Here is a 27,219-nt window from a genome sequence, read left to right as displayed (position 1 = left end):
GTTATAGAGCTCTTGGAAACTTAAGATACAGAATATCAAGACAAGCTCATAACATCAAAGAATGATATAGCTTACATGACAGACCTGTATAAATTGTTCAACGACATGAATCTCCAACTTCAAGGCGGTAAACTAAATTTAATTAAAACAAAACACGTCGTTGCTGCTTTCGAAGCCAAACTGCTTCTACACAAAAAGAATCTGGGCAGACGTGAGTTACACAATTTTCCGAATTTTGACAACACTGCTTACTAAAAATAGAAATCGTTTCCTTGTTACCGAACGTGGCGACTTGCGACTGTTCTTGAGTAAATTGGAACCTGATAATAACAAACTTATTAAACAGCATCAGATTCATCCTTCACATTAGTTTTTATATATGGATCGATTATTTCCGTTTTATTTTTAATAAAAGATTCTCTGTTTTAATACTATAAAGTTGTGTTTCAATAATCAATCTTATTAACAGGTGGAGCCCGTAAGAGTTAACTTGAGACCCAAGCGCCGTTGTATGTTACCTACTGCGCTTAGGTTTCAAGTTGCTGGTTATTGTAAAAGTTTCGTTTAGAATTTTCCCTTTATCTATATGTTCATACATATGTAGGTCACAATAATTAATTAGAAGTTATAGTGCTATAGCGCTAAAAAAATATTTATTCTCAAAGTGGGCGGTAGACAAGGTCCTGGCATCAAGTTGGACCACTATCTTGTTACTGCCAAGATTCGCACCCGCCTCTGTGCGCAAAAAACGCACGTCAACAAACACAAGGAAGGTTCGACGTCCAGAAGCTGCAATCACAACAGATAGTCGAACGATTTTCTACTCGACTTGCACACCAACGTCACTGTTGATAGTCATAACTTTGAAGTCGTAGATAATTGCGTCTGTCCTGGAACCAGTATAGTCACCACCAACAATGTCAGCCTGGAAATCCAACGCAGGATAACTCTTGCCAAAAGGTGGTTCTTCGGAACGAGAAGGCAATTTAGAAGTAAAGTCCACTCTCGACGAACAAAACCAATTTCTATAAGACACTCATTATTCCGGTCATGCTTTATAGTGCAGAGTCTTGGACGATGACAACAACTGATGAGTCGACGTTACGAGTTTTCAGGAGAAAATTCTGCGAAAGATATATGTTCCTTTGCGCGTTGGCCGCGGCGAATATCGACAGCGGCTACACGGGCTAGGTCATGTCGTCCGAATGGATGAAAACATTCCATCTCTGAAAGTATTCGACGGAGTACCCGTAGTGAAAGCAGAGGAAGACGAAGACCTCTACGATAAGTAGAAATTTTTGGTTTTCCTTTTGCCTGAAAACAAAGTTTGAAGACAGATTCACAACCTTATTGTCGTACATTGTGCAGATGAACCCTTTCCTCTTACTTTCATTTCTTTTTCTTTAGGCAAACGTATACTGGAAATTTAATTATTCGAATTGTACTTTTGGTTTGTATCAATATTTCAAACAATTGTTATGGTGGGAAGTGGTTCTTGATTTATGGTGTCGTGGATTCTTGATATGTCAGGAAATCGTACGGCATTCCCCTTTTCCACATGACATGTTTTTCAATAAGATCGCTACAAAAGTTTTATTAAATACATAAATCAAAAACAGTTTGTGATGTTAATAAAATTATTTTTTCCTGTGAAGTTACATTTTATGTCATTATGTATGAAGCTCGATTTTCTTTGTATGGCTACCACGGGCACACCTGTAGAAGTCCAGAGGCTGAACCCAATTTTCGTCGTTTTCAAACATAAATCGGCCGACAGTGCTGCAATTTCATGTTCGATATTCGTGCGAAGTTCATTAATCATCGCTGCCTTGTTGGCTAGACCACAGACTTGACGTGGACCCACCAGAAATAGTCTAACGGCGTCAAATGGTACCACCGAGGCGCCCAATTGACTGGTCATTTCGTGAGATAACACGTTCACATAACTTGGTTTTCAATAAATCGATTGTGACATTTGCCGTGTGGCTTGTGGCGCTGTCCTATTAGAACCACATATCGTCCAAGTCCAAACCATCCCATTCGGGCCAAAAATATTCGGTTATCTTTGAGCGGTAGCAATTTCCATTCAAAATAACCTGCCGGTCTTGATCATTACGGAAAAAGTACGGCTCATGACTCATAGAGTACGGGTGGATTGCTGCCTTAACAATAACGCATATTTTGATTATTGACGAAGCCGTTCATTCGATGAAAATCTGTATTATTTCCAAGTTGTTACTCAGACAAATTCACGAATATACGACGATTTTGGCAGTCAAGCGGCTTCAGCTCTTGTGTCAATTTGTTCTTGTAAGGATATAGGCCAAAATCTTTTCGCACAATTCTCCACAAAAACGTCACAGAAATGCCCAACGCCTCACGGGCACTTCTTTGTCTCACTGGAACGAGTAAATTTTGTACTGTGCCTGTGGATTAAAATTTTTCTACTAAGTGATCAATTTTTGATCTGTCAGGACGATTATGGTGGCCATAAATTGGACGTAGTGCTTTCATAGTTGAGGCCACTGACTACGAATTTCGGTAGTAAACTTTAATACTTTCGACTCGTAATTGGATTATCTTTTCATGATGAAATGGCAAACCTTTCTGAAGAGAAATTTCAAAAGTGCGGGAAAAAATATGGCATCGTTTGCTGTCCCTATCGCACTACTTTTGTAGCGTCTCTATTGAAAAATTCATTAATGGGATGATTTCTTCATCAACCCAAAGTTTTTCTTTTAATGACAATGTTTTAGCCGATTTCTAATCACCTCAACTATTGGTCGCGTTTTATAGACACGAACAGCCTAGTCACACATATCAACAATGTGGAAATTGTTGTGTCTTGGGTTATATCTCCAATAGAAAATTACATTCCTAAACCTGAGGGAATTTGAGTACACTCATCATTGTATGATGTGCAAAATAAACTCCAGCATCATCAACAGTTTTGAGCAGTTTGTTGCTCTCGTAAAAAAATCAACAAAATCATGTTGCTCTCATAAAAAAGGGAGTGGACATTTTCAAGACCTCACTTATTTCTGTTTGCTATACCTCTAAAAATTTACGGTTGTAAACATTTTCGCCGACGAAGGCTTTGCTAAAATTCCAACTCTGGTATTGTGGAATTGGGAACATTTCGGTTGTATACTCAGTATTAGCATTGCAAAAATTCATTTACAGTAGAGCGTTTTCTGAAGAGAAAAAGAATATAACTTTGTTATGGCCAAAAATTACTATAACATTATTGTGTACAACATTTTGGAAGAAATCTGCTTCTTCTTGTCAATGTCGAATATATTCGACGTATATAAATTAAGTTACACATAACATCATGCAAAAACTTAGTACTCACAATTTTTTTTGGCTTTGCTCGATTGTCGCAAATATTTTATTTTTGTTTTATTTCACACTTTCGCACACTATTCACGCCCTGCATTAAAACTTGATCTCTTTTTCTTCTTTACTGGCGTAGACACCATTTACGCGATTATTTTCGAGTTAACAATAGCGCGCTAGTCGTTTCTTCTTTTCTCCAATTGGAAATTTTAAGTGGAGCCAGGTCCTTCTCCACCTGGTCTCTCCAACGGAGTGGACGTCTTCTTTTTCTCCTCTTTGTCCCGGCGGGTATTGCGTCGAATACTTTCAGAGCTGGAAGAGCTGGTACGGCATGACCTGTCTCTTAATTCTACATTGACTGAACTATGTCAATGTAGTCGTATATCTACAGCTCATCGTTCCATCAATTGCGATATTCGCTGTGGTCAACGCGGTAAGGACCAGAACCTTTCTCTCGAAAACTCGTAATGTCGACTCATCAGATGTTGTCAAAAAAACTTGAACTGGGTTCATTAAAATTAAAATATAACTAAAAAAACGACATTTATGTATGTTAAGCGAAATCTGGTTTGAGAGTGATACAAAATTTAGTTTACTGTTATTTATTTGCTTCCTAACAACTGTCTCACATAATGTCCACTATATTCCACAAAAAGCTCGAATGGGATATTCCATGGTGAAATGTTGATATGAGCATTATACGATGTAATTCAAAACGTCAATTGAAGTCAAAAGACGGTGACTTGTGACTTGATATTGAGGTTTTGAATTTGATATTTATTGACGATAAGCCGATGCTTTGAATTTGTATGTTTTGTTTATTTTTGGCAGCAGCAACCCTTGGAAAAAATTATTGATGAAGATTACCTGCATTACCTGCTGTTGCAATTGAATTATTCATGTGTGTAAGCGCGGCTGTCTCTTTGTTGGCCTGGAGTAGAACCGCAGTGAAGTAAACTGTGATATTGTCGTGCACCAACATGCACCTGTAAGATGATCGACAATTGCCAACTTGATGTCCCTTTGATAGGCACTTGATACAAAGTCCAAACGTTTTTGAGTGGTCGAAACGCTGAGGGATGTTTAGTGACTTAAAACGTTCCCAAATAAAATCCTATGGTTGCTATAGGAACAGAATTGACACGATATTCTAAAACAGGGCCCGAATCGTGGCAGTCGTGAGCAGGCAAGTAATCGTATCGAATGAAACTTCGTTACGTGTCGAGTGTGCGTATCGTCGCACTCGATACGAAACGAATAGAAATTTTATGAAATAACTTCTTTGGTGTAGCTCTAAATGACATTTTCGAATACATTGAAATACGATACAAAACAATATAAAGGAAAATTCTTAGTAAATCTAAAAGAAGTCGGTATAGTCCTGAAAAGGTGGCGAAGTTCGGCAATGTATGTGCAGCATTGCATAACATCTGCATACAGTTTAAAAATTCAACATGTTGCAAATATTTTGTAAATGAAAACAGTAATATAGAAATAGATACGGGAAATGATACTCAATTAACTAAATTGGTCATAGAATTATAGATCATATTATGCTGTATTTAGATAATAAGTGAATTAAACGTTCCAACAACATTTGAATTCATATTTTGTTTTAATATACATATACATTTTCAGTAAAAACAGGAACTTGGAATTTACATATCGTATATATTAGTGTTTATTTCTGAACTTTTCTCTTTAAATTATCAAGCTCATGAGTTTTAATCTGCAACTCTACAGCTGTTTTTTGCATATCTGCTTAGTGTACATCTTCTTTTATTTGCAGCGATTTTTTCTTTTAAGCAATTAGTTTCTCAAGATTTTTACTTCTACTGCAACATCTATCCCCGTAGCTTGAAGGAGTTGCTCTTCTGATACAGTTAAAAGCTTTTCCTCGTATGGACCACCACCAGTCCTTTCTTTCGAGGCTTTGTTGAATGAAGTTTTCTTTTCTTATATTGTAATCAGCAAATGCCTATTTTTGTATATTATTATTTTAATCAGCTATATGTTATAGTGGTCCTATATCGGCAGTTCCGACAAATGAGCAGCTTCTTGAAGAGAAAAGAACGTTTGCAAAATTTCAAAACGATATCTTTAAAACTGATGGACTAGTTCGTATATCTACAGACAGACAGACAGACGGACATGGCTAAATCGACTCAGCTGAATATACTGATCATTTATATACTCGTATATGCTTTACAGGGTCTTCGACGCTTCCTTCTGAGTGTTACAAACTTCGTGACAAACTTAATATACCCTACTCAGGGTATTATAACTTACATTTTACCTGTGATTATTTTTAACTGATATATTTAAAACTTTTTTTTTTAATTTGTACTATAACGTTTCTCAAATATTGGCAAAAGAGAGTGTTCAAAGGGTACGGACGTGTTATTTAACTCACTCCGTGAATTCAATCTTTACAAAAAAAAAATTAATCATAAAACCAAAGTAAAACAAAAAAAAAAAAAAAAAAAAAAACAATTTATAAATTGTAAACAAACATTTAAAACAGTGCACACAAATTAATAATAATAAACATAAACAATTAGTGCACGAATCAACAAGTGAAAACAAAAAACAAAACAAAAATCAAACAAACAATAATGAGTGCTTCGCAGCCTCATCAGCAAGGCCGTAGGCATTCCTTAAATGCCTACTTCAGCTTTGTCGACCCAACAACAATCACAACTACTGCAAATAAAAAGTGTAACGGCGATGATGAGTCATCGCGGCGATCAGCTGAAAAGGAATCGAAGCAAAGAACGCAGTCAGCAGTAGCAGCCGAAAACAACAATCGGGCAATAACAAATGCCCTGACACCAACCAGCCTGCAGGTACCAACAAACGAGCAGGCAACGAAGAAAATCACAAGGCAAGGTGAGAGTGTACCAACAAAAAAAAGCCCGTCTGTACAAACAGGCATTGACCGCTACGTCAATATAAAGAGGAAATTAAGTCCTTCTAAATCAGCGGTCAATCCTAAAAAATTTCAAGGCAGCACACCAAATAAAAATAAAACGGAAGTTTTAAATGGCAACAGATTTGCCATACTAAGCAATGGTTCAGACGACGATGCGAAGGGTACCACCACAGTCGTTAATGCCAAACCACCTCCGATATATTTGCGCGAGCGTAGCAGTAATACTCTTGTTGCGAATTTAAGTGAAATTGTTGGCACTAACAATTTTCATATAGTGCCTTTGAAAAAAGGCAATATAGACGAAACAAAAATTCAGTCCTACACTGAAAAAAGTTTCATGGAAAGCGTTAAATTTTTGTCGAATAAAAACAAAAATTATTATTCGTATCAACTGAAGAGCTCTAAGGGCCTAGTTGTTGTAATCAAGGGCATAGAGTCCGCCGTAGACTCTAGTGAAGTGAAAGAAGCATTGGAGGAATGTGGTTTTGGAATTAAAACAGTTGTAAATATATTTAATAGAAACAAAGTACCACAGCCAATGTTTAAAATTGAATTGTTGCCGAATTCGAATCAACTAAAAAAAAATGAGACCCATCCTATATACAATCTGAAATATTTGCTGCATCGCAGAGTAACTGTGGAAGAACCACATAAAAGAAATGGGCCGGTACAATGTACTAACAAGAATATGGGCATACTAAATCATATTGCACTCTACGCAGTGTTTGTGTGGTATGTGGTGATTTACATCCCACTTCGAAATGCACCCTTAAGAAAGAAGAATTAAATAAAAAATGCAGCAATTGTGGAGGAAATCACACTGCTAACTACAGGGGTTGTCCTGTATATAAAGATTTGAAATCGAAGTTGTCACAGGGCATTCAAGCACGTCGTAACCAAATGTTACAAACACCCCGTAATGAAATTATAGCAACCTCAGAGAAAAGATCAATCAATAATAATATACATGGAAGCTATGCAAATGTAGTGAAAGGCAACACTGTGCAAATGCAACTGCCGCAAAATCCTCCAAATGGAGGTATTGAAACTATGATTATAAATCTTACACAGTGTATGACACAATTTATGTCTACCATGCAAAACATGATCCAAGATTTAATAAAATCACAAAATCAAATGCTGCAAAATTTATTAAGTAAAAAATGAGCTTACTAAATATCTGTATATGGAATGCCAACGGTGTTAACCAACATAAATTAGAGATTATCAGATTTCTGTCTGAAAAGAATATTGATGTAATGCTTTTATCAGAAACTCATTTAACAAATAAAAATAATTTCAATATTCCGGGATTTAGAGTCTATGTCACAAATCATCCAGATGGAAAAGCGCATGGTGGCACGGCAGTGTTGATTAGAAATCGTTTAAACCACTATGCCCTAGAATCGCATGCTACTCCACAGTTACAAGCTACAACAATTTCACTCAAAAATCGGGGTTGTGACTTAAACCTTACTGCTATATACTGTCCACCTCGTTTTAAAATTACGGAAATCGAATTTAAAGACTTTTTTGGAACACTAGGTCAAAAATTTCTAGCAGGTGGAGATTATAACGCAAAACACACGTACTGGGGCTCACGTCTTATTAATCCGAAAGGACGACAGTTGTACTACACTATTATGAATAAGAATAATAAGCTGGATATAATATCTCCTGGTAAGCCGACATACTGGCCCAGTGATAGAAGAAAAATACCAGACTTAATAGATTTTGCTGTAGTCAAAAATATAGATAGATCGCTTATGACAGCTGATACATGTACAGACTTATCATCTGATCATTCTCCTGTACTAATAAAGTTATACGAACAGCCCATGATATTTGAGCCAAAAGTTACTCTAACATCACATAAAACTAACTGGTTGAAATATAGAAAGTATATCAGCACCCACATCAATATTGATTGCAAAATAAATACAGGAAGAGACATTGATGAAAATATAAGAGAAATTAATGACGTAATAACTAATGCAGCTGTATTGGCAACACCAAAAAGAAATAACAAACCAGTTGGTTTTAGAAAGATCACCAATAATGAAATAGAGAAACTTGTAAATGAGAAAAGGCGAGCTAGGCGGGAATGGCAGTTAAGTCGATCCCCTTCAACTCTGCTTCAACTGAAATCTGCTGTACGAAAGTTAAAAAAGCGCTTAAATGCGAAGAGGAACACAACACTGAAAATTATATAAAGAAACTGTGTCCAAATTCTCGCAAGCAAAATTCTCTTTGGAAAGCACAAAAGTCTTTCAAGCCACCAGTAGATTCCAACATGCCTCTAAGACAGTTGAATGGTAATTGGGCGCGTAGTGATGAGGACAAGGCAAATTGCTTTGCAAATCACCTAGAAAAGGTATTTCAACCCAATTGCCCAAAAAACAACTTTGAGTTGCCAACCTTGCCCAATACCGCAAAAGAGTCGCATGTGTCTATTAGGACTTCTACTTCTGAAGTTACTAGAATAATAAAAGAGCTTAACCCCAAAAAATCACCTGGACATGATAATATTACCCCAAAAATGCTAATTGAGTTACCAAATATTGCCTTAAAGGTGCTCTCTTTGCTCTTCAATGCAATTCTTAATCTCGGACACTATCCAAATTCGTGGAAAAAGTCGCAGATCATCTTGATAGACAAACCTGGGAAAGACTTAACACAGCCGTCTTCATACAGACCAATCAGTCTTCTACCCTGTCTTTCTAAGATATTTGAAAAATTGTTACTATCAAAGATGACTCCTTTCCTCCACGAAAATAATATAGTACCAATGCACCAATTTGGGTTTCGTGAAAAACATAGCACGATTGAGCAAGTAAATAGAATTACTAACGAAATAAGAAGAGCATTTGAGCACAGGGAGTACTGTTCAGCTATATTTCTAGACGTGGCTCAGGCGTTTGATAAGGTATGGCATGAGGGCCTTTTATACAAGATTAAAAATATTCTGCCTTCAAAATTATATAAAACATTGGAATCGTATTTAAAAAATAGAAAATTTATGGTAAAAGTGGGAGATTTCATATCTGATGAAAGACAGATAAGGGCTGGTGTACCCCAGGGCAGTGTTCTAGGCCCAATACTATACATCATATATACAGCAGATCTTCCAACAGCTAACAATGTATTAACTTCTACTTTTGCGGACGACACAGCTATAGTGAGCCGTAACAAATGCCACATAATAGCATCAAGAATATTAGCCGAGCACTTAAAGTTTGTCGAAGAATGGCTAGCTAACTGGCGTATAAAGGTAAATGAACAAAAGTGTAAGCATGTTACATTTTCGCTTAGACCAAAAATGTGTCCGGCAATAAAAATTAACAATATTTTAGTACCCCAAGCGAATGAAGTAACCTATCTTGGTATTCACCTAGATAGAAGACTTACGTGGAAAAAACATATATCTAGTAAAATAACTTGCATGAAGATAAGAGCTGCAAATTTAAATTGGCTATTAAATAAAAACTCCAAACTTAGCCTAGACAACAAAGTGCTTTTATATAATGCGGTCATAAAGCCGATTTGGATGTATGGCATTCAACTGTGGGGTACGACCTGTGCAACTAATATAGACATAATACAAAGGTTCCAATCAAAAATGCTTAGATCAATCACGTGTTCACCATGGTACATGCGTAATGAGAATATCCATAAAGACCTTGGTATTTCTATGGTAAGGAAAGAAGTAGAAGACAGCAGAATTAAATATATATGTAAACTCCGTGATCACCCAAACCCTTTGGCTAATGCTTTGGTACATTCCTGCAATCAAACACGCCTTAAAAGAAGAGATATGCCCGCGTACTGAGGAGCAATGTATCACCAAAACACCTCAATCATTTGCTTGAGCGTGTCTAGTTTTTAAATAGGTTTAAGATTTTATTACTTATTGTTAGGCTTTCAAAACAAAAAGCAGATTCAATAAATAAAAAGATATTGAAACAAAAAAAAAAAAAAAAAAAAAAAAAAAAATAGCTAATGAGTAAGATTTCGATTCTTTCGTACAAACGAGAACACGTTATCGAATGAGGAAATTTCAAATTTCGAAAGTGCGTATTCGATAGCGAGTACAACGATCCGAAAACAATAAAAATTCATAAATTTTGCTCGTTAACGTGTGCCGCGATTCGAGCCCAGATACTCCGTATTTTCGGAGTGGAGTATTTGTTAACGCCTTGAGTTGACGAAGTGCTAACATGAGTCTTATTCAGTGACCACAAATACTGAGTGTCTTTTTCAACCCACGATGCAATCCTCTACGACGCACATAGGAGCATGAAAATGAATAAAAATGCATGTTAAATATAATAATATTCAAATCAAACAAGTAAGGAAGGGCTAAGTTCGGGTGCAGTACGGGGTAGTATCGACCAGATTTTATCTATTTTTGCTCATCCCACATACTACTAATATGCCACATACTCAAAAAATGTTCCCTTGGTTTCATTAAGGTACCTCACATACAATCATCAATCATATGGAGCAAGGCCAAGTGGGTGTTCGAAAATCTTGGTAATAGTTATTTGGGGGAGGGGGGAAGTTGTCGCTCAATTGTATCTATTTTAGCCAAAAAGATGCACTGTTATGAATAAAAAAATTTATGAAATTTTCATTGAGATGACTCAAATATCGGCGGATATATCCAATATAAAGTATCCTAGAAGTTCGAAAATTTTATATTAGGTATATGGGAGCTCAGGGAAGTATTGACCCTATTCAACCCATTTTTGATACAAAGAAATACTATTGGCAGGAAAGAATTTTGTGTGAATTTCGATTTCATATCTCACACATTGAACGATATTTTCGGTCAAAAGTCAATTATAGGTACCGGGATCCAAACTTTTGGTACCTAGGGACTTTAACAGTTTTGGTTGGATTTGGACAATTTTTGGTTAAGAGGTGGAATACTTTAAGAGAATTATAATCGTTCATCGGGTTCCGAGATATAGGATTTTACCAAAAAGTGGGCGGTGCCACGTCCTTTGTCCAATTTTCACACCAGTTCCGATAAAGTCCCTTTATACCATTTATATACTACCTGTCTAGAATAATTTAGCAGGATTTCAGTATTTAATTAATATAAATAAGTAAAAGCAGTACTCATTTTATGCAAGTGAGCAACCTAATTCAATGTGCTTTTTTTAAGCAGGGGAAAGATGGGGGAAAATCGGTTACTCACCTCGAAGCAGTCTATAATTGCATTTACATTATGTACGCATACATTTGTTTGCTTATGCTTCCTTAGTTTTTTGCAATAAAAAATTAGTATGGGAGACACATAATTTGTGACATGAAAATTCTTAGGTATTTCTAACGCTATTTGATACCCTGAAGTCAAATCTGAAAACCGAATTTTCTATCACCTACAAGTATTCTGGAACCTGCGGCTTTACATTTTACTATACATAAAATTTCATTATATTGCATCACCTCATATTTTCATACGATCAGGGATTTACCCGGTTTAGACCGGTTCTGCCTGCTCGTTTGAAGTAAACAGCGTATTTTACGATCGTTTTATTTTACAAAATTTATCAGTATACTAACGGTGTCCTAATCGGTTACGTGTTCTATGTTTGGTTAGCAAAACGTTTTTGAGTTCACATTCTTTTACGTTTTTGAAATTTCTGTGTTTAATATTTTTAGATACAATGCCTAAAACTGTGCCAACAGTTTTTGTTATGTGTGCGGAGAACTAACTTTTAAATCGCAAAAATGTAATTTTACTCCGCTTGTGCTAAAAGCTTATGAACTGTATTTTGGTGTTAAAGTTGGGGACCAAGACAAAGCATGGACCCCACATATCTGTTGTAAAACTTGTGTAATATTGTTAACAGTTTGGTTAAAAGGTTCAAATCGTAAAAAGCCTTTTGCTGTGCCAATGGTTTGGAGAGAACCTAAAGATCATGTTACAGACTGCCTCACGAATATTAAAGGTATTGGACCGAAGTCTAAACATACGGTTAAGTACAGAATTAACCATCAGCTTTAAGACCTGTTAAACACAGTAAATAACTTCCTATTCCAAAAGAACCAGAATCTTGGAGTCTCGATGAAGAACTAGAATCGACTACCTCTTCAGGTAATGTTACAGAAACCGAAAAGGAAATGGCCTTTATATGATTTTCACTGGGTGAAGTTAATGAGTTCGACATCTAATAGCATTGACAGACGGCAGCGTTAAACCAGATTATTTGCATTTTTCGGGATTAATTCAGGAGTTACCACAGCTAACTCCGTTGCTGAATCCAAACATAACTCTCAAAATTTTAGGGAGTTTGTGAGATTTTCGTTGGCAACATTGTTAATAATTGACAGCTGTATTCTATTGTGAATGAAAAATAAGAACAGTGACAGCTGTTTTACGTTTAAATGTATTCAAAGTTATTTTAAAAAGCGACGATTGAAGATTAAAAGTAAGTAATTTTATTATTTTGCATTGCCTTCTAAACGAAAATTATTATCTTTGTTTTAATTTCAGATGGCTGGCAGAAAAAAGCGTTCAGGGCGGACTTTTAAGGATGAGTTGGAGCTGCTGGAAAAATGAGAGGCACGTTCCCACGACCTCCGGCGTGCAAAGCGAAATGCTCATATATACAATGAGATTTCGCAGGAAATGGCACAAAAATACACCACCGAGGAAATTCACTGCAAAGTGAAAAATATGACAAAGAAATACAGGTGAGTTTTTTCAATAATTAGATTTCTTCTTTTAACACATTAATAACTCTACTTTCAGAGAGGAGAAAACCAAAATTGGCCCTTCTGGTGGTAGTCCCTCGCCTTGGAAGCATTATAATGCTGTGAATCGCATAGTAGGGTGTACTGCCGTTAATTCGGCTTTGTACATAGAGACATACTCGTATTCCGAGGTAAAAACGAATTTATTTTATTTATATAAACACATGCATTTATAAAGTTAATTTTTTTTAGAATTTAACATTAAACCAATTGTTGCCGCCGTCCGACCCATCATTATCACCTCCGTTGCCATCGCCATCATGTCCGCCGCCACCTTCGTTGCCGTCACCATCACCGTCATGTCCGCTGCCACCTTCGTTCACCATATTTAATGAAATGTTTTGTTATTTTCTAGTCCTTAACCATTATTTAATGAAATGTTTTGTTATTTTCTAGTCTTAAAACATAATATAATGTAACAGAAAATGAATTTAAATAAAAAATGATCTCTTTAAAAAATGGATGTTTGTAATTATGTGTACTAATATTTGTTTTCTGCTACTCTATACATCTATACTCACGAAAACTCAGAGCTATTGCATTTCTAATATTTTTAGAAAATTGTGCAAAATACAGCATGCATGTATAACTTATATATAATTTATAATTTGCATCATCTGTGCGGCTAACAATCGCAATGCTTGTCTTCTATCCATTTTTGTTTTATAAAATTGAAAATGTTATTAATATGCCAATCAGCTGTTCGGTAACTCGCTTCGCTGCTGTCTGTCACCTATAAATTTGGATCTGATTAAGGGCGCAGTTAATCAGGGTTAACGCTGCCGTCTGTCAAGGCTATAAGCCTCAAAAGCAGCTGAACTTTTGGCATCCAGACTAAAAGGTTAGAATGTTTTCCAAAGTGATATAAATATTACTTTTTACAACTCGCTTTCTTCAAGAGGATTTAGCACACTGTTCAAAAGTTAACATCTTTTTTAATGCACTAGGACAGAAACATGACCCACGTGATTGGCATCTATTCATTGATCCCTCTAAACGACGGTATTAGTTCATAACGGTAACAAATATCCATCTGTGACTTTAGCTCAAGCGGATCATATAATGGAATCATATGAGAATATGAGAGTTATTTAAAGTACATCTGTTATCATGAGTATGGTTGGGCAATATGTGGAGACCTAAAAGTAATAGCAGTTCTTTTTGGAATTCAACTAGGATATATGAAATTTTGTTGCTTCCTTTGCGAATGGGACAATCGTGCGAGAGACTGTCATTACATATAGAAGTAGCCAGTACGTCAGGCAGTGAGTGCTGGGACAAAAAAACGTTACCAGTGAACCTCTAGTTGATTCCTAAAAGGTATTACTACCATCTTTGCATATTAAATTGGGTTTAATGAAGGATTAATGAACTATAGGTGATAAAATAAATCTGTAGCTAGGTTTTGCATTTGTGGCAATTTTTACATAGCGCCCTCTGGTGGCTCCATCTATATGTCGACTGGTGCTATTGTCCAGTGAGAATTTCATGACATTTCATGGATTGGAAGTGAAGTTATTGCGCTTTAAGTGTCAATATGTTTGTGTTATCGGTGCGAAAATGAGCTTCGAACAAAGCGCCAATATTTAATTTTGTTTTAAAATTCATAAGACTTTTACCGAAAGTTTCAATTGATGAAACAAGTTTATGACGATGATTGCCTATCCCGTACCAGAGTGCACGAGTGTTTTCAAGGTGATCATGAGGACATAAATGACGATCAACATGTGGGTCAATCAAAATCCGTGAATACCGGAAATTCCATCGAAACTGTGCGTGAATTTGTCAAAAATCAGCCGAAATCATCATTGAAATTCATGTAAATGGAATTGAGCATCTCCAAAACATCGATTAATCGCATTTTGAATGAACATTTGGGCTTACGAAATGTGTGTGCATGGTTTTTTCCGCACAAATTGACTAACGACCAAAAATTGCTAATGCGCCGTCTCATCGATCGAAGCTTGTGACCAATTATTTGACCAAAAGTCACATTTTCTCCATTAACCACTCCCCGTATTCACCTGACATGGCACCGTGCGACTTTTTCCTTTTCGGAAAAATGCCATTCAAAAGGCTTTCACGGACATACTGATCTACACCGGCCAACGAGCTAAAACCCCCGTTCGACATGCTTTTGGACGATGCAAAAAAGCTTTCAACGCAGCAGACAGAAGGAGACTATTTTGAAAAAAAAAAAATAAATTGATTTTGCCGAAAAAACCATATGTTCTGTTTTTTTTTAAGCCTGTTTACTTTGGAACGCTTGTTGTAGTTCGTTAATTAAATAAATTTTTGGCATTGTAATAATAGATTCTCGCGCACGTCCGAATGAGGTCTTCAAAGTTAAGTAACGTATTCCTTATGATAAAAACAGAATGTATCAAAACAACATTAAAGAAAATGCATCATAACAACCTTGAGTTGGAGTAATAGAGATGGACTATCACTACAACAAACAATCCTAAATAAAAAAATATCAATACAACCTTAAGTTTGAACAACACAACAACCTTACCTTAGAACAAAGGGAATGACGTACTTACAAACGTATTTTATCGATTTCACCAAACTGCAATACCAAACACTGATATGAGTTTTGAATATGAATTACACAATAAGGGTGAATATAGTACGATCTATGTGTTGTCAACTTCGATATTCACTCTTCTAAGTTGAATGCTGAATGTTCTGTTATCTGGTGAGCGACGCTGATAGAGTTGATATCCATCATTTCCAGTTTGTGTTACCGAAAGAAAAGCACGTGGATACTGTTTCGTGCATTTATTGTCAGACATACAAACCGAAAAGGGATTGTAGTGTCCGCAAGGTCCATGAACCATATTGGTTTCCACCACTTCATATAATACTGGATCTTTCTCTACATCAGGAATTTCCGGAGAAATGATTTAATCAATTTGATCTGGTGTAACCATCATCCACCATCCAAAGAAGAATGTGTGCGTGCCGAAAACCTCTATTTTGCCACTCAACAGAGTACATCTAGCATCCAACAGCACCGTACATATATACGTTCCTTCAAGATAAAGTCAATCAAACATCGCAACTGTTGTTTGAAAAGTCGTGCTGTGATGATCGCTTGCTGATTGATCGCGATCCATAATTCCGCACGTACATATGTCACCGCATCCTGGGAGTACTTCTTGCCTTGCCTTGGGCTGCCATACGTTGATGGCAAAACGAAGGCCGACCGATATTAGGGCGACCTCTTCGTGGCTTCGTAACAAATTTCAATCTGCAATTGACCTCTTTGTGTGAAACACACGTAAAGTTTTCTCTGAATAATTTTCAATAATTTTTCTTTTGAATAGCCGGAATAAAAAAGCAAGCGACCGAAATTAAACTATTCAAATAATTTACAAATAAAAATATTGAAAAACAAAACAAACAAAAATTGTATGGAAAAAAGTTACTATTGGAATTATCAAATTTTATCGAGTTTTCATTGTTTTTAATATGTATTCTGCTATTCGGGGTGGAGACAAATCCAACGAATCAATAACCATGAAAATTGGTTCAGCAGATCTCGAGTTATAAGTCTTTGTTTTATATATATAGATAATGTATTAAATCAAATTGAATTACAATAACTAACGAAAGCCGATAAAAGCTTAAGAAAATGCCGATATTTATGTTACTAAACTCAAGTCACATATGTCATTGCATTTTGCGTTGCAAACTGTGCATATGCATGCAGCTGTCAAAAGTTGATGCACACAACGCCATCTACTGGCAATACAGCACTTAAAATCATGTTCGTTTTTATTTCCTTTTTAAAATCGTATTTGAAAATTTATTTTCTTCATAATTTTTTTTCGGAAAATTTTCCAGATTTTTCTTAAGTATTCTCCTTGTTTGAGCGGAGACCTGTCGGAATTGGTGTTAATCACCGAAATCGATCCAGGCGTTCTCCAGTTATAAGCGTAGTAACTAACGTCACTTTCTTTTATATATATAGATGTGTAAACAAACCTAAACAAATAATACGAGTATAATATGAGTATATATCTATATCCAAACAATCTATTAATTAGTAATAAGTAAACATTCTTGTTAGTATAAATATAAGTTATAACCATGTAATCAGTTAGTCTTAAGATTATTAATAAATAGTACTCATTTCGGTGGAGCTCAAAAATATGTATATTCTTTTGACTAATTTTCGCGGACTTGAGAAGTTCTTGAATTTTGTTGAGCAAGTCCTTGCGAGCGCTTGATACTTGACTCTCTGGGATGCGATTGCGATGTGATTCTCCATCATGGCCTGTTTTTGATACCCTCGCCTAAGAACTATTTCTACAAAGATCAGATATATATATTTTGGGCGTTTTAAAATGAATAAAAATAAAAAAAGTATTAAAAAGAAAAGTATTAAATACTTTTGTTTTGGGTTGAATTACCTGCTATACGAATTTAAAGTATATAGTTCATTGATATCCCAAACTGTTATTGTTTTATTAAAAAAAAAAAAACGTTTGCAGCGCTCTTAACCCGTTGGGTACTTCAGACTTTCTCACTTTAAAAAATTGTTAAACGCACATACAGGTGTACACATTAAATAACTCAAAACGAAATTTTGTATTGGATTGTTGCTTATAATATAATTTAAGGCGTTGAATTTTGAAAATAATATTTATAACTTATTAATAATATAATTTGAAACTCCCAAAAAACGCGCGTCTCGCTCTAGCTAATAAAAAGCATAATTTTTAAAGTTCTTGCTTGTACGGGGCCATCCATAAATTACGTCACACGAATTTAAGGACTTTTTAACCTCTCCCCCCCCTCCTTGTCACAAGTTGTCACATTTTCAACTAGCCCCCCCTTTCGTGACGTCACACATTTTCCAATTTTATGGTTTTATCAAAAAAAACGGTTATTCTATTTATTCTTATATTTATTGAATAATCTTTAATAAAATCAACATTTAGTTAAATATTAAAGTACAGATACAACGAGTGACTAGTCAAGAAATAATAGATACTTAAATATGCTAATTAAAAATACAAAACTTAATCATCTTGTGTTCACGGACTTTTGACCTACTCCTTTATATCATTTACTACTGGTAATCAGGCACTTAATTTTCGTTCTGGATTTGGATGTCAGGAACATCTTTCGTATCAAAATCGTCTTCCTCCATCCATAAAGCATCGTCAACATTCATTAAACAGAGAATCTCTCGGTCACGTCTAGCCGCAATTCTTTGAGGACGAATTTTCGCGATAGGTAACAGCTCTTGTTTTTTATGTGATTGTTTGTGTTGATTGGTGGCTTAATATGAAGAAAAATACATAGGCTGCTATATATTTCTGGACTAGGCAACACTAAGTGTTGCCAGGTGCAATCTGACATTTCCATTGGAAAGTTTGACATTTTTAGCATAACATCACTCAGAACGTTTTGTCATTTAATCATGAATTGTTTTATTTACAGGGAATTAAAAAATTCATCTCGGCCAAAAAATAGAATTAACTCGTGAACATTTTCATGCGATCATTTTTCACAACTTTCGACGTGCATTATCACGACAAGAGTGCATAGATGAACTAAAATCTTTGTATGGCTATGAAGCACCATTCTATAGCACTGTGAAAAACTGGTACAACGAATTCAATCGTGGCCGGCGCTCGCTCAAAGACGAATTCCGTGAAGGTCGTCCAAAAACAGCCGTTGTGCCAGAAAACATCGATGCCGTACGTGAACTGATAATGCAAGAGCGTCATGTAACATACTTTCCGATAGAGGCATGCCTATGCATTTCTCCCACCAGCATACATTCGATATTGCATAAACACCTGGCCGTAAAAAAGGTTTGTTCTCGTTGGATCCCGCACAATTTGACAATCGCTCAAAAAAAGGCTCGTGTGGATTGGTGTAAAGAAATGCTGAATAAATACGATCGCGGTGCTTCAAGAGACGTTTATAAGATCGGATGACGAATCATGGATCTATGCGTATGAGCCCAAAAAAAAAACAGCAATCGACCGTGTGGGTCTTCCAAGACGAGCCAAATCCAACGAAAAAAAAAAACAAAAAAAAAAAAACAAACCATTTTCGTTAATAAATATGCCTATTTTCATTATTAAAAAAAAAAAAAAACATTTTCGTTAATAAATATGCCTATTAGATGGGATGATGCTTGGAGATTTAATAATATCTGTAGTAATAATGGAGCAACCTTAGCGTCGTTGTCATCACTCCCTGTGACTCCATAACCTTCTGATGTCTGTTTAATTACCACAGGTGGTGGTAAATATCCTTCTTTTAATAATTTCCAATGACTAGAAGGTCTTACACCGTAACATGCAATAGTTTCACATTTTAGTACCTATTTGTATTAAATATTGTGATTCACGTATATGATTAGCTTACCAAGTAGTATTATTTTTCAACATCATAGGCTGTTCAATATCCAGTCCAGTAACAGTTGGTGCAAGGCATTCAGCAACGACTGTAAAATTATCAATGACTAACTGCTCCAAATGTCAGCCAACACATTGCCCGCACTTTCGAAGTTTCGTTTTTCTAGATCTAAGTCAGTAGTTCGATTACTTGAATCAAGATGTGACCCAAAATCATCATGATTTAATAGTACACCAGTCAGTCACCGACTATCATTCTTCGTGTGTGCACGTAGTTATTTCTCTCTGTGACTTTCCTTTTTTGCTTGAGTTTAGCGTAGCTTCTGTGTTCGCCATTCTTATTTCAGTGAATTCAATTTATTTTTCGTTTCGTATTAAATAATATTTTGATTCAGTGAGTGACAAAGTGATACACAATGGCCCCTGGGCCCCCCTTTTTAGGGGATAACAGATTTGGCCCGCTTGCTGTTAGCCCCCAACCAAAAAGGAAAAAACCAACTAAAAACCAATTAAACGTTTTTCCCGAGTTGCCAAAAATACAAAAAGAAAACCCAAAATATTTGGTGATATCTTCACTTGAACCCAACAAACCCCTAACGAAATTCTCGTGTTTTGCAGTGCAAAAATCTCTACAAGTGATTTGCAAAGACATCGTGTCTATATCCGAATTACGTGACGGCAGCCTCCTGCTTCTAGTGAAAAACACCACGATCGCAAAAAAATTTCTTGATACCAAAAGATTAGCAGGCCTCTGTGATGTAGAAGTGAAATATCACACCAACCTAAACTCTACGAGAGGGACAATCTTTGCTCCATGCCTCAATGACATAGCCGAAGAAGAAATTATTGATAACTTAAGTGATCAAGGTGTGATCGCAGTTTTCAAATTTACCAAATTAATAAATAATAAACCCCAACCAACTGGTGTATGCCTGTTAACATTTGACCGCTACCACCTACCTAGCTCTGTTCAAGTCTCGTGGCATTCAGCACGTGTTAGGTTGTACATACCCAATCCAATGAGATGCAAAAAATGTCAAAAGCTTGGACATACAACCAAACGCTGCAATAATGCCTTCATTTGCGACACGTGTGGCCTCCCCCCGCACGACCCCGAAGTTTGCACACGTAAATACTGCGTTAATTGCGCAAATGATCACCCCTCCTCGTCAAATTCATGCCCTAAATACACCCAATCAAAAGAAATATTACGCATCAAAACCGAAAGAAAATGCACGATGCGCGATGCAATAAAATTTTATAACGAAAGTAATATAACACCTTTACCGACAACCTCTTCTAATTCATTTTCTACCATCCTCAAAGAAACATATGTACAGGAAAATAGTAAAGAAATAAATGTCAAGCAACCTGTCAAAACTCCAAAAATTACATATCCACAACAAAAAGCTGAATTACAATCATCAGTTCCTTCTACCTCCTCTTTCACTTCTAACTCAAACCCCACACACACGACCATAGAAAAAACCAGTTTTAATGAACACTCACCTACCAACAACAATTCAAGCCTAAGATCACAAACAAGCCTCTCTCCGCACTCAAACTTCACACAAACGATCTCAGATAATAATTCACTAAAAACTTACTCAGTAACCAACAGGCACGAAAGCTCTTCTACTCAACCAAACACAACTTTAAACTCACCGACAGAAATTAATTTAACCCATTCTAACTTCTTTCCCTCCGAATTTCCCAATAACTCAATTCTACAATTAAACTCTTCATCAGCACCCAATACTGATATGACTAACTCAATAGAAAAAAATAAATAAATAAATAGCTTTAGCTCTTTCAGTTCTCACCAAAATTTTCTCCATTTTACAGTGGAATATCAAAGGCTATTACAATAATTACGATCACCTTCAAATTCTAATTAAAGAATATAACCCATCTTTGATATCTCTTGCAGAAACTCATGTAGCTTTCAATAAATCCGCCCAGGCTCCTAAACAATATCACAGCTACTTTCACAACCTGCCTTCCAATACTAATAAAAAGCAAGGTATTGGTGTACTTATTAAAAAGTCAATCCCTCATAAACTTATTGCTGTCAATTCAGATATTTCCTCTATAGTAATCGAAGTAAATTTAAGCTATAAATTCACCATTATCTCAATGTACATTCCACCTCAGCAGCATTTCACTGCTAGAGATATTAATAACATTTTGAACAGTTACAGTACGCCAATCATTCTTTTGGGAGATTTAAATGCTTGGAGCCCTATGTGGGGCTCACCCACCGTCAACAGAAGGGGCAAATATGTTGAAGACGTAATTTTATACAACAATCTAGTCGTTTTGAATGACGGTCAACCAACTCACTTATCCACGCATCAAACTCTTACCCATATCGATGTCATTGCCAGCTCTGCCTCATTGGCACCCAAACTTTCCAGCAAAACTCTTCAAGATCTCTATTGTAGCGACCACTTCCCTATTCTGACAACTTTTCCTCCACAACAACCTAACATTAAAACCTCCCCAAAACCGAAGTTCGTTTTGGAAAGAGCTGACTGGCGAAAATACCAATATTTGGCGTCGCAGCTAAACCTACAACATCCAACCAGCATCAACATAAACAAAGAAGCCTCTTCTATCCAAAAATGTATACGCTCAGCTGCCCATTATGCCATCCCCCAAACCACTAGGCGCCCTGTTAGGAAAGTTGTCCCGTGGTGGAACCCAGATCTCCAAAATTTTAGAAATATTAAACAAAATGCTTGGGAAATGTTCAAGAGAAATCGGTCTACAGCTAATCTCATCAGTTACAAAAAAGCCAATGCCGCCTTTAGGAGAAAATTGAAAGAAGCTAAGCGCTCAAACTTTGAAAACTTAACTAATAATATAAACCCATCTAGTAATCCAAAACAAATTTGGTCCAGTATCAAAATGCTTGTAGGACCCTACACCCCATCCCAAATTAAACTTTTGGTGGAAAATGGCAACTCTATTTCTCACCCATTCGAAATTGCAAATCGTTTTGCCTCAAATTGGTCCCAATACTCCAGCGACACAAACTTTCACCAACGTTTCGTATCCGAAAAACTGAGATATTTTAACTCAACATACCATTGTAATCCATCTCCCACAGCAAAAACACTAGAATTCCCAATAACATACGATGAGCTTAATTCAACACTCACCTCAATGAAAGGTAAAACCCCTGGCTTTGACCGGATTTCTTACGACATGTTAAAAAATCTTCCAGTCGGACTTAAATCTAGGCTCTTGGACCTTTATAATAACATTTTCGATAAAGGTGTGTATCCACAAACTTGGAAAATGGTTACAGTCGTTCCTATTCTCAAGCCTAACAAGCCAAATATATCCATTTCAAGCTACAGACCCATATCCTTAATTCCCTGTATGGGAAAGATGATCGAAAAAATTATTTCCAAACGCATTATGTGGCTCGCTCTAAAAAATAATTTAATCAGCCAACACCAAGTCGCCTTCAAAAATGGTCATAGTACCATGGATGCCCTTCTTTACTTCGATCATAACGCATCGATGGCACTATCTACGAAAAACCATATCTCAGTCTTAAGCCTAGACTTCGAAAAAGCTTTTGATCGAGTAGGAGCGCACGTAGTTTTAGAACAGCTAACAAAATGGAAGGTCGGAAAAAAAATTTTTAATTTCATTAAAGATTTTTTAACGAACCGAAGACTAAGAGCCAAAACTAACAACATATATTCTAAGATTTTTAATTTTACTAACGGAATCCCACAAGGATCGCCCCTTTCTGTAACGCTGTTTATTATAGCTTTCAATGCTATCAGTAACATTTTGAATAAGTACATATAATCATATTGATCATATAGGGTATGCTGATGATGTTCTTATATTTACTAAGATAAAAGATTTAAATATTGTAAAAAACCACTTTTCCGATATCCTCTCCGATATCTCAGACTGGTCTGAACTATCAGGAGCCCAATTATCATTCGAAAAGTGTAAGATATTCCACATGTGCAAAAAACTCAGTTGTAACAGTATAAGTTTTAGTTTCAATAATACAATTATTGAAACTGTCGATAGACTTAAAATACTTGGTGTATTCTTTGATAAAAAACACACTTTTAAAGTGCACTGTAACTATATTAGAAACTGTTTAATTTCTCGTCTGAATATTGTAAAGTATCTATCATCCAAACATAGTTTAATTCATAGTACATACCACCCTCGTAAACATCACTAAATCTATTATATTATCAAAAATTGACTACGGTCTTCCAGTTTACGGTAATTGTGCCAAAAGTAACATCAAGCTTATATCTGGTCCCTATCATATGGCCATTCGCAGAAGTCTTCGTGCATTTCCGACGTCACCTACAAGTTCATTGCTAACGGAAGCCGGTGTTCCTTCAATCGAGGAGAGGGTGTTACAAAATTACATCCGACTTTTTCCTAAACTGCTAAACTGTAAGAACAAAATTTTGTACGAAACTATAAAAAAGGCGGTCAACTACAAACGCAGTTTCAGCATCAAATCGGGGATAATGAGATGTTTGAATCTAGCAAAAGAAATTGATCTCACTACTCGCCTTCAATTAGCTACAAACAGAGCATCGCCGCCATGGCTCCTGAGTAAATCTTCGTTTGTTACAAACCTCATGCAATACCCGAGGAGCTCAACTAACGCATCTACCTACCACCAACTTTTCTATGAAGCAACTCGTCCTCTTGTATCAAGTTCGTGGACATGTTTATATACAGATGGCTCAAAAACGGAACATGCAACAGCTTTTGCAGTGGTAAAAGAAGACGGTTCTACCATATATTCCGGTATACTTCACCCCTGCAGCTCAGTATTCTCTGCAGAAGCGTCAGCAATTCTTGAAGCAGTGTCATATGCAGTAAAAAGCAACCACAAATACCTAATTTGTACAGATAGCAAGTCGGTAGTCTCAGCCATTCAAAATGTAAATAATCGCAACATAATTATTTCAACTACAAGAGACCTGTTAATCAAAAAGGAGCACAAAATTAAAATAATGTGGGTACCAGGCCACGTCGGATTACCTGGCAACGAAGAAGCAGATGCCAGAGCCAGACTAGCCACAAAAGAACCTCTACACTTATACCCTTATTTAGATAAGTCGGACATACTCCGCTTAGGTCTAGATTTCATCAAAGTAATGAAAGGCACATTACAACCTCCGAATCACTATTACGCGACCATCAACCCAGCAGGTGTTAAACCAACCTTTCCTATTACATGCTCATACCACGATGCCCAAACTTTCACCCGTCTTCGCATCGGACACACAGTTTTGACACACGAACACCTCCTCAAGGGTAGGAATCCACCACCATGCTTCCTATGCAATGCAAACGCTACATCAGTGGATCACATTTTGCTAAGCTGCCCTGCACTTGCTGCACACAGACTCACCACTTTTGGCACAATAGATCCAAAACAATTACTAAAAAATACCAATGCTGCTAACATAAGACTTATAAATCAATTTTTATTAAAATGTAAAATTAAACACCTTATATAATTTAAATAGCAACATGTACGAGTATACTTCACACTAATTCAATTATCACTATTAAGTATAAATAATTTTAAAAATAACTATATTGTAAAGAATTAGGTAAGCCGAAAGCCTCAGTAGCTAGTGCTTCTTTCCAATAAAAATGTAAAATAATAATTGTATTACTATTTTACATCTAATAAATAAATAAAAGTACACCAGTAAGTTCGCGACTGAGAGGTGCCATGCGTCATTCAACTCTCTTAAATGCACTCCTTCCTGGGGCATTTGTAGCTATATAAATTGCATCTAAATGAAAATATTTAAAATGTTGTAAAGCTGAAACTATAACGCGGGAGACAATTTTGTAACTTTGATTAAAATTATAATATAAAATAAAATAAAGTACGATTCGCGCAAGAGCACCAATGTTTACAAATTTATTGTAACGAACGCCGGACACGGCGAGTATACCTCAGCATGTTATACTTGTACGAGTAAGAAGCATGGGCAGGAAAAATCTTGGTTACAACTTAAGTGTTAAAAACAAAGATTGTGTTTATAAATGCTTAATATTTTTTGTTTACCTATAAATTTCACGTTTGTACATCACAAATTTTGAAATGTGATGTCACAAAGCATCTCCCCCCCCCCTGCCCCTTGTCACACAATGTCACTTCTGAATTTTAAAATTCCCCCCCCCCCCCCCCCCCTTCAAGGTGTGACGTAATTTATGGATGACCCCTACGGGTATACGGACAAATGGACGAACGGTCTATATATTATATCGGGATGAGTCTTGAGTGATACGAACAACCGTTAGGTTATGGAAACTATGTTTAATTATCAGTGTTACTGCTAAGTATGGGGTGGGTCATCTAACGTTTTAAATTTGAATTATCTATATTTCGACATTGGAAACGTCAAAAACCATTCGGAAAGTAACAGATATTCAGTAAAAAGTCTAAAATTTACGAAATGGGTCGCTATTCACTAGAAAAAAGCTGTCTACAGTTCGCAGATTGGGCAGAAGATCGTTTGGCCGAAGATTGTCAATTTTACCGAAAAATCATCTTTTCGGACAAAGCACATTTTCACCTCGATGGTTACGTTAACAAGCAGAATTGTCGCATTTGGGGCACAGAAAACCCACACGTAATCGTCGAGAAGCCAATGTACCCAGCACGAATCACTGTATGGTGCGGATTTTGGTCTGGTGGAATCATCGGCCCATTTTTCTTCGGAAATGAAGAAGGAACCGCCGTAACCACCAATGGTGAGCGATATCGCGAACCGAACCAAATTTTTCTTCAAGCAAATTGAAGAGGAAGACTTGGTTCCAGCAAGACGCGACGTGCCATACAGCAAACTCTACACTCAATCTTTTACGCCCTACCTTTAAATTTAAAATTTTATATGGCCCATCCGTTATACATAACAAACTGTGTCGATCAAACATGGTCGGAACCGCCATAAAAATTTTAAGGAAGGGCAACATGTTGAGGGCAGTTGGTTTGAATACCTAATAGTTATTTGTCAAACATATGAATACTCGAGATAGATAATGGATTATATATATACAAAAAATTTTTTCGCTTGTGAAGTGTTGCGGTGCTACCGAAGCTAACTTGTTATTCTTGCTATTTAATTAAAAATTTAGCATTCTTTGTACATAATATATATTGACTGACGTAAAATAAGGGAACTCGTTAAACAGCTATAATCGAAAGTCAGTATATTTAAACTATTGAAATATGCAGCTATACGAGTACTCGTAAAATATTTTTTACTTAATGAAAATATAGCTTACCCTAGTACATTTGGCATATAACAGTGCGGTAGAAACTTTTAAGTCTTCATACTGCTGTACTAACAAACAATTAGAAGAAGTTTAAATATATATAAAATAATAAGCAAGGCGAATATGGATTATGAAAACGAAATTGTAGCCGACTTTTGTGAAGGAAACAATTTAAGAAGTGATAATGAAAACCTGGATGTATGTTTACACATACTTAAATTTAAACATATGAATTAACAATAATTAAACTCGTTGTAGGAATCTCTAGATTTAGATGACTTATTACCATCAATAGGAGAGTTTGGAATATATCAAAAAATGTTGGTTTTTGGAATATGCCTACCAGCATGTATACCTTGTGGATTTTGCGCCTTTAATCAAATTTTTATGGCAAATGTTCCTAATGACTATTGGTGCAAAGTGCCAGAGCTATTTGATATACCCATAGAAAAACGGAAACTTTTAGCAATTCCAAAGAACATGGTGAGAAAA

At 36.1% G+C, this 27,219-nt stretch overlaps 2 protein-coding genes across 2 annotated transcripts in view; both read left to right on the top strand.

Annotated features, from left to right (window-relative positions):
* The window catches only part of LOC125780334 (uncharacterized), a 386,491-nt gene that overhangs the window by 316,481 nt on the left and 42,791 nt on the right, over positions 1-27,219 (top strand). The window lies entirely within an intron of this gene.
* Positions 26,749-27,219, top strand: part of LOC115065766 (carcinine transporter) — a 1,371,383-nt gene continuing 1,370,912 nt past the window's right edge. The window contains exons 1-2 of the mRNA XM_049462541.1: positions 26,749-26,925; positions 26,986-27,210. Coding sequence (XP_049318498.1) covers positions 26,851-26,925; positions 26,986-27,210 — 300 coding nt within the window. The 5' untranslated portion in view covers positions 26,749-26,850. The remainder of the gene's footprint in view (positions 26,926-26,985; positions 27,211-27,219) is intronic.

The sequence above is a fragment of the Bactrocera dorsalis genome, chromosome 1 (assembly GCF_023373825.1).
Source record: "Bactrocera dorsalis isolate Fly_Bdor chromosome 1, ASM2337382v1, whole genome shotgun sequence".
NCBI lineage: Eukaryota > Metazoa > Arthropoda > Insecta > Diptera > Tephritidae > Bactrocera > Bactrocera dorsalis.
This window is presented reverse-complemented; position numbering and strand designations above follow the sequence as displayed.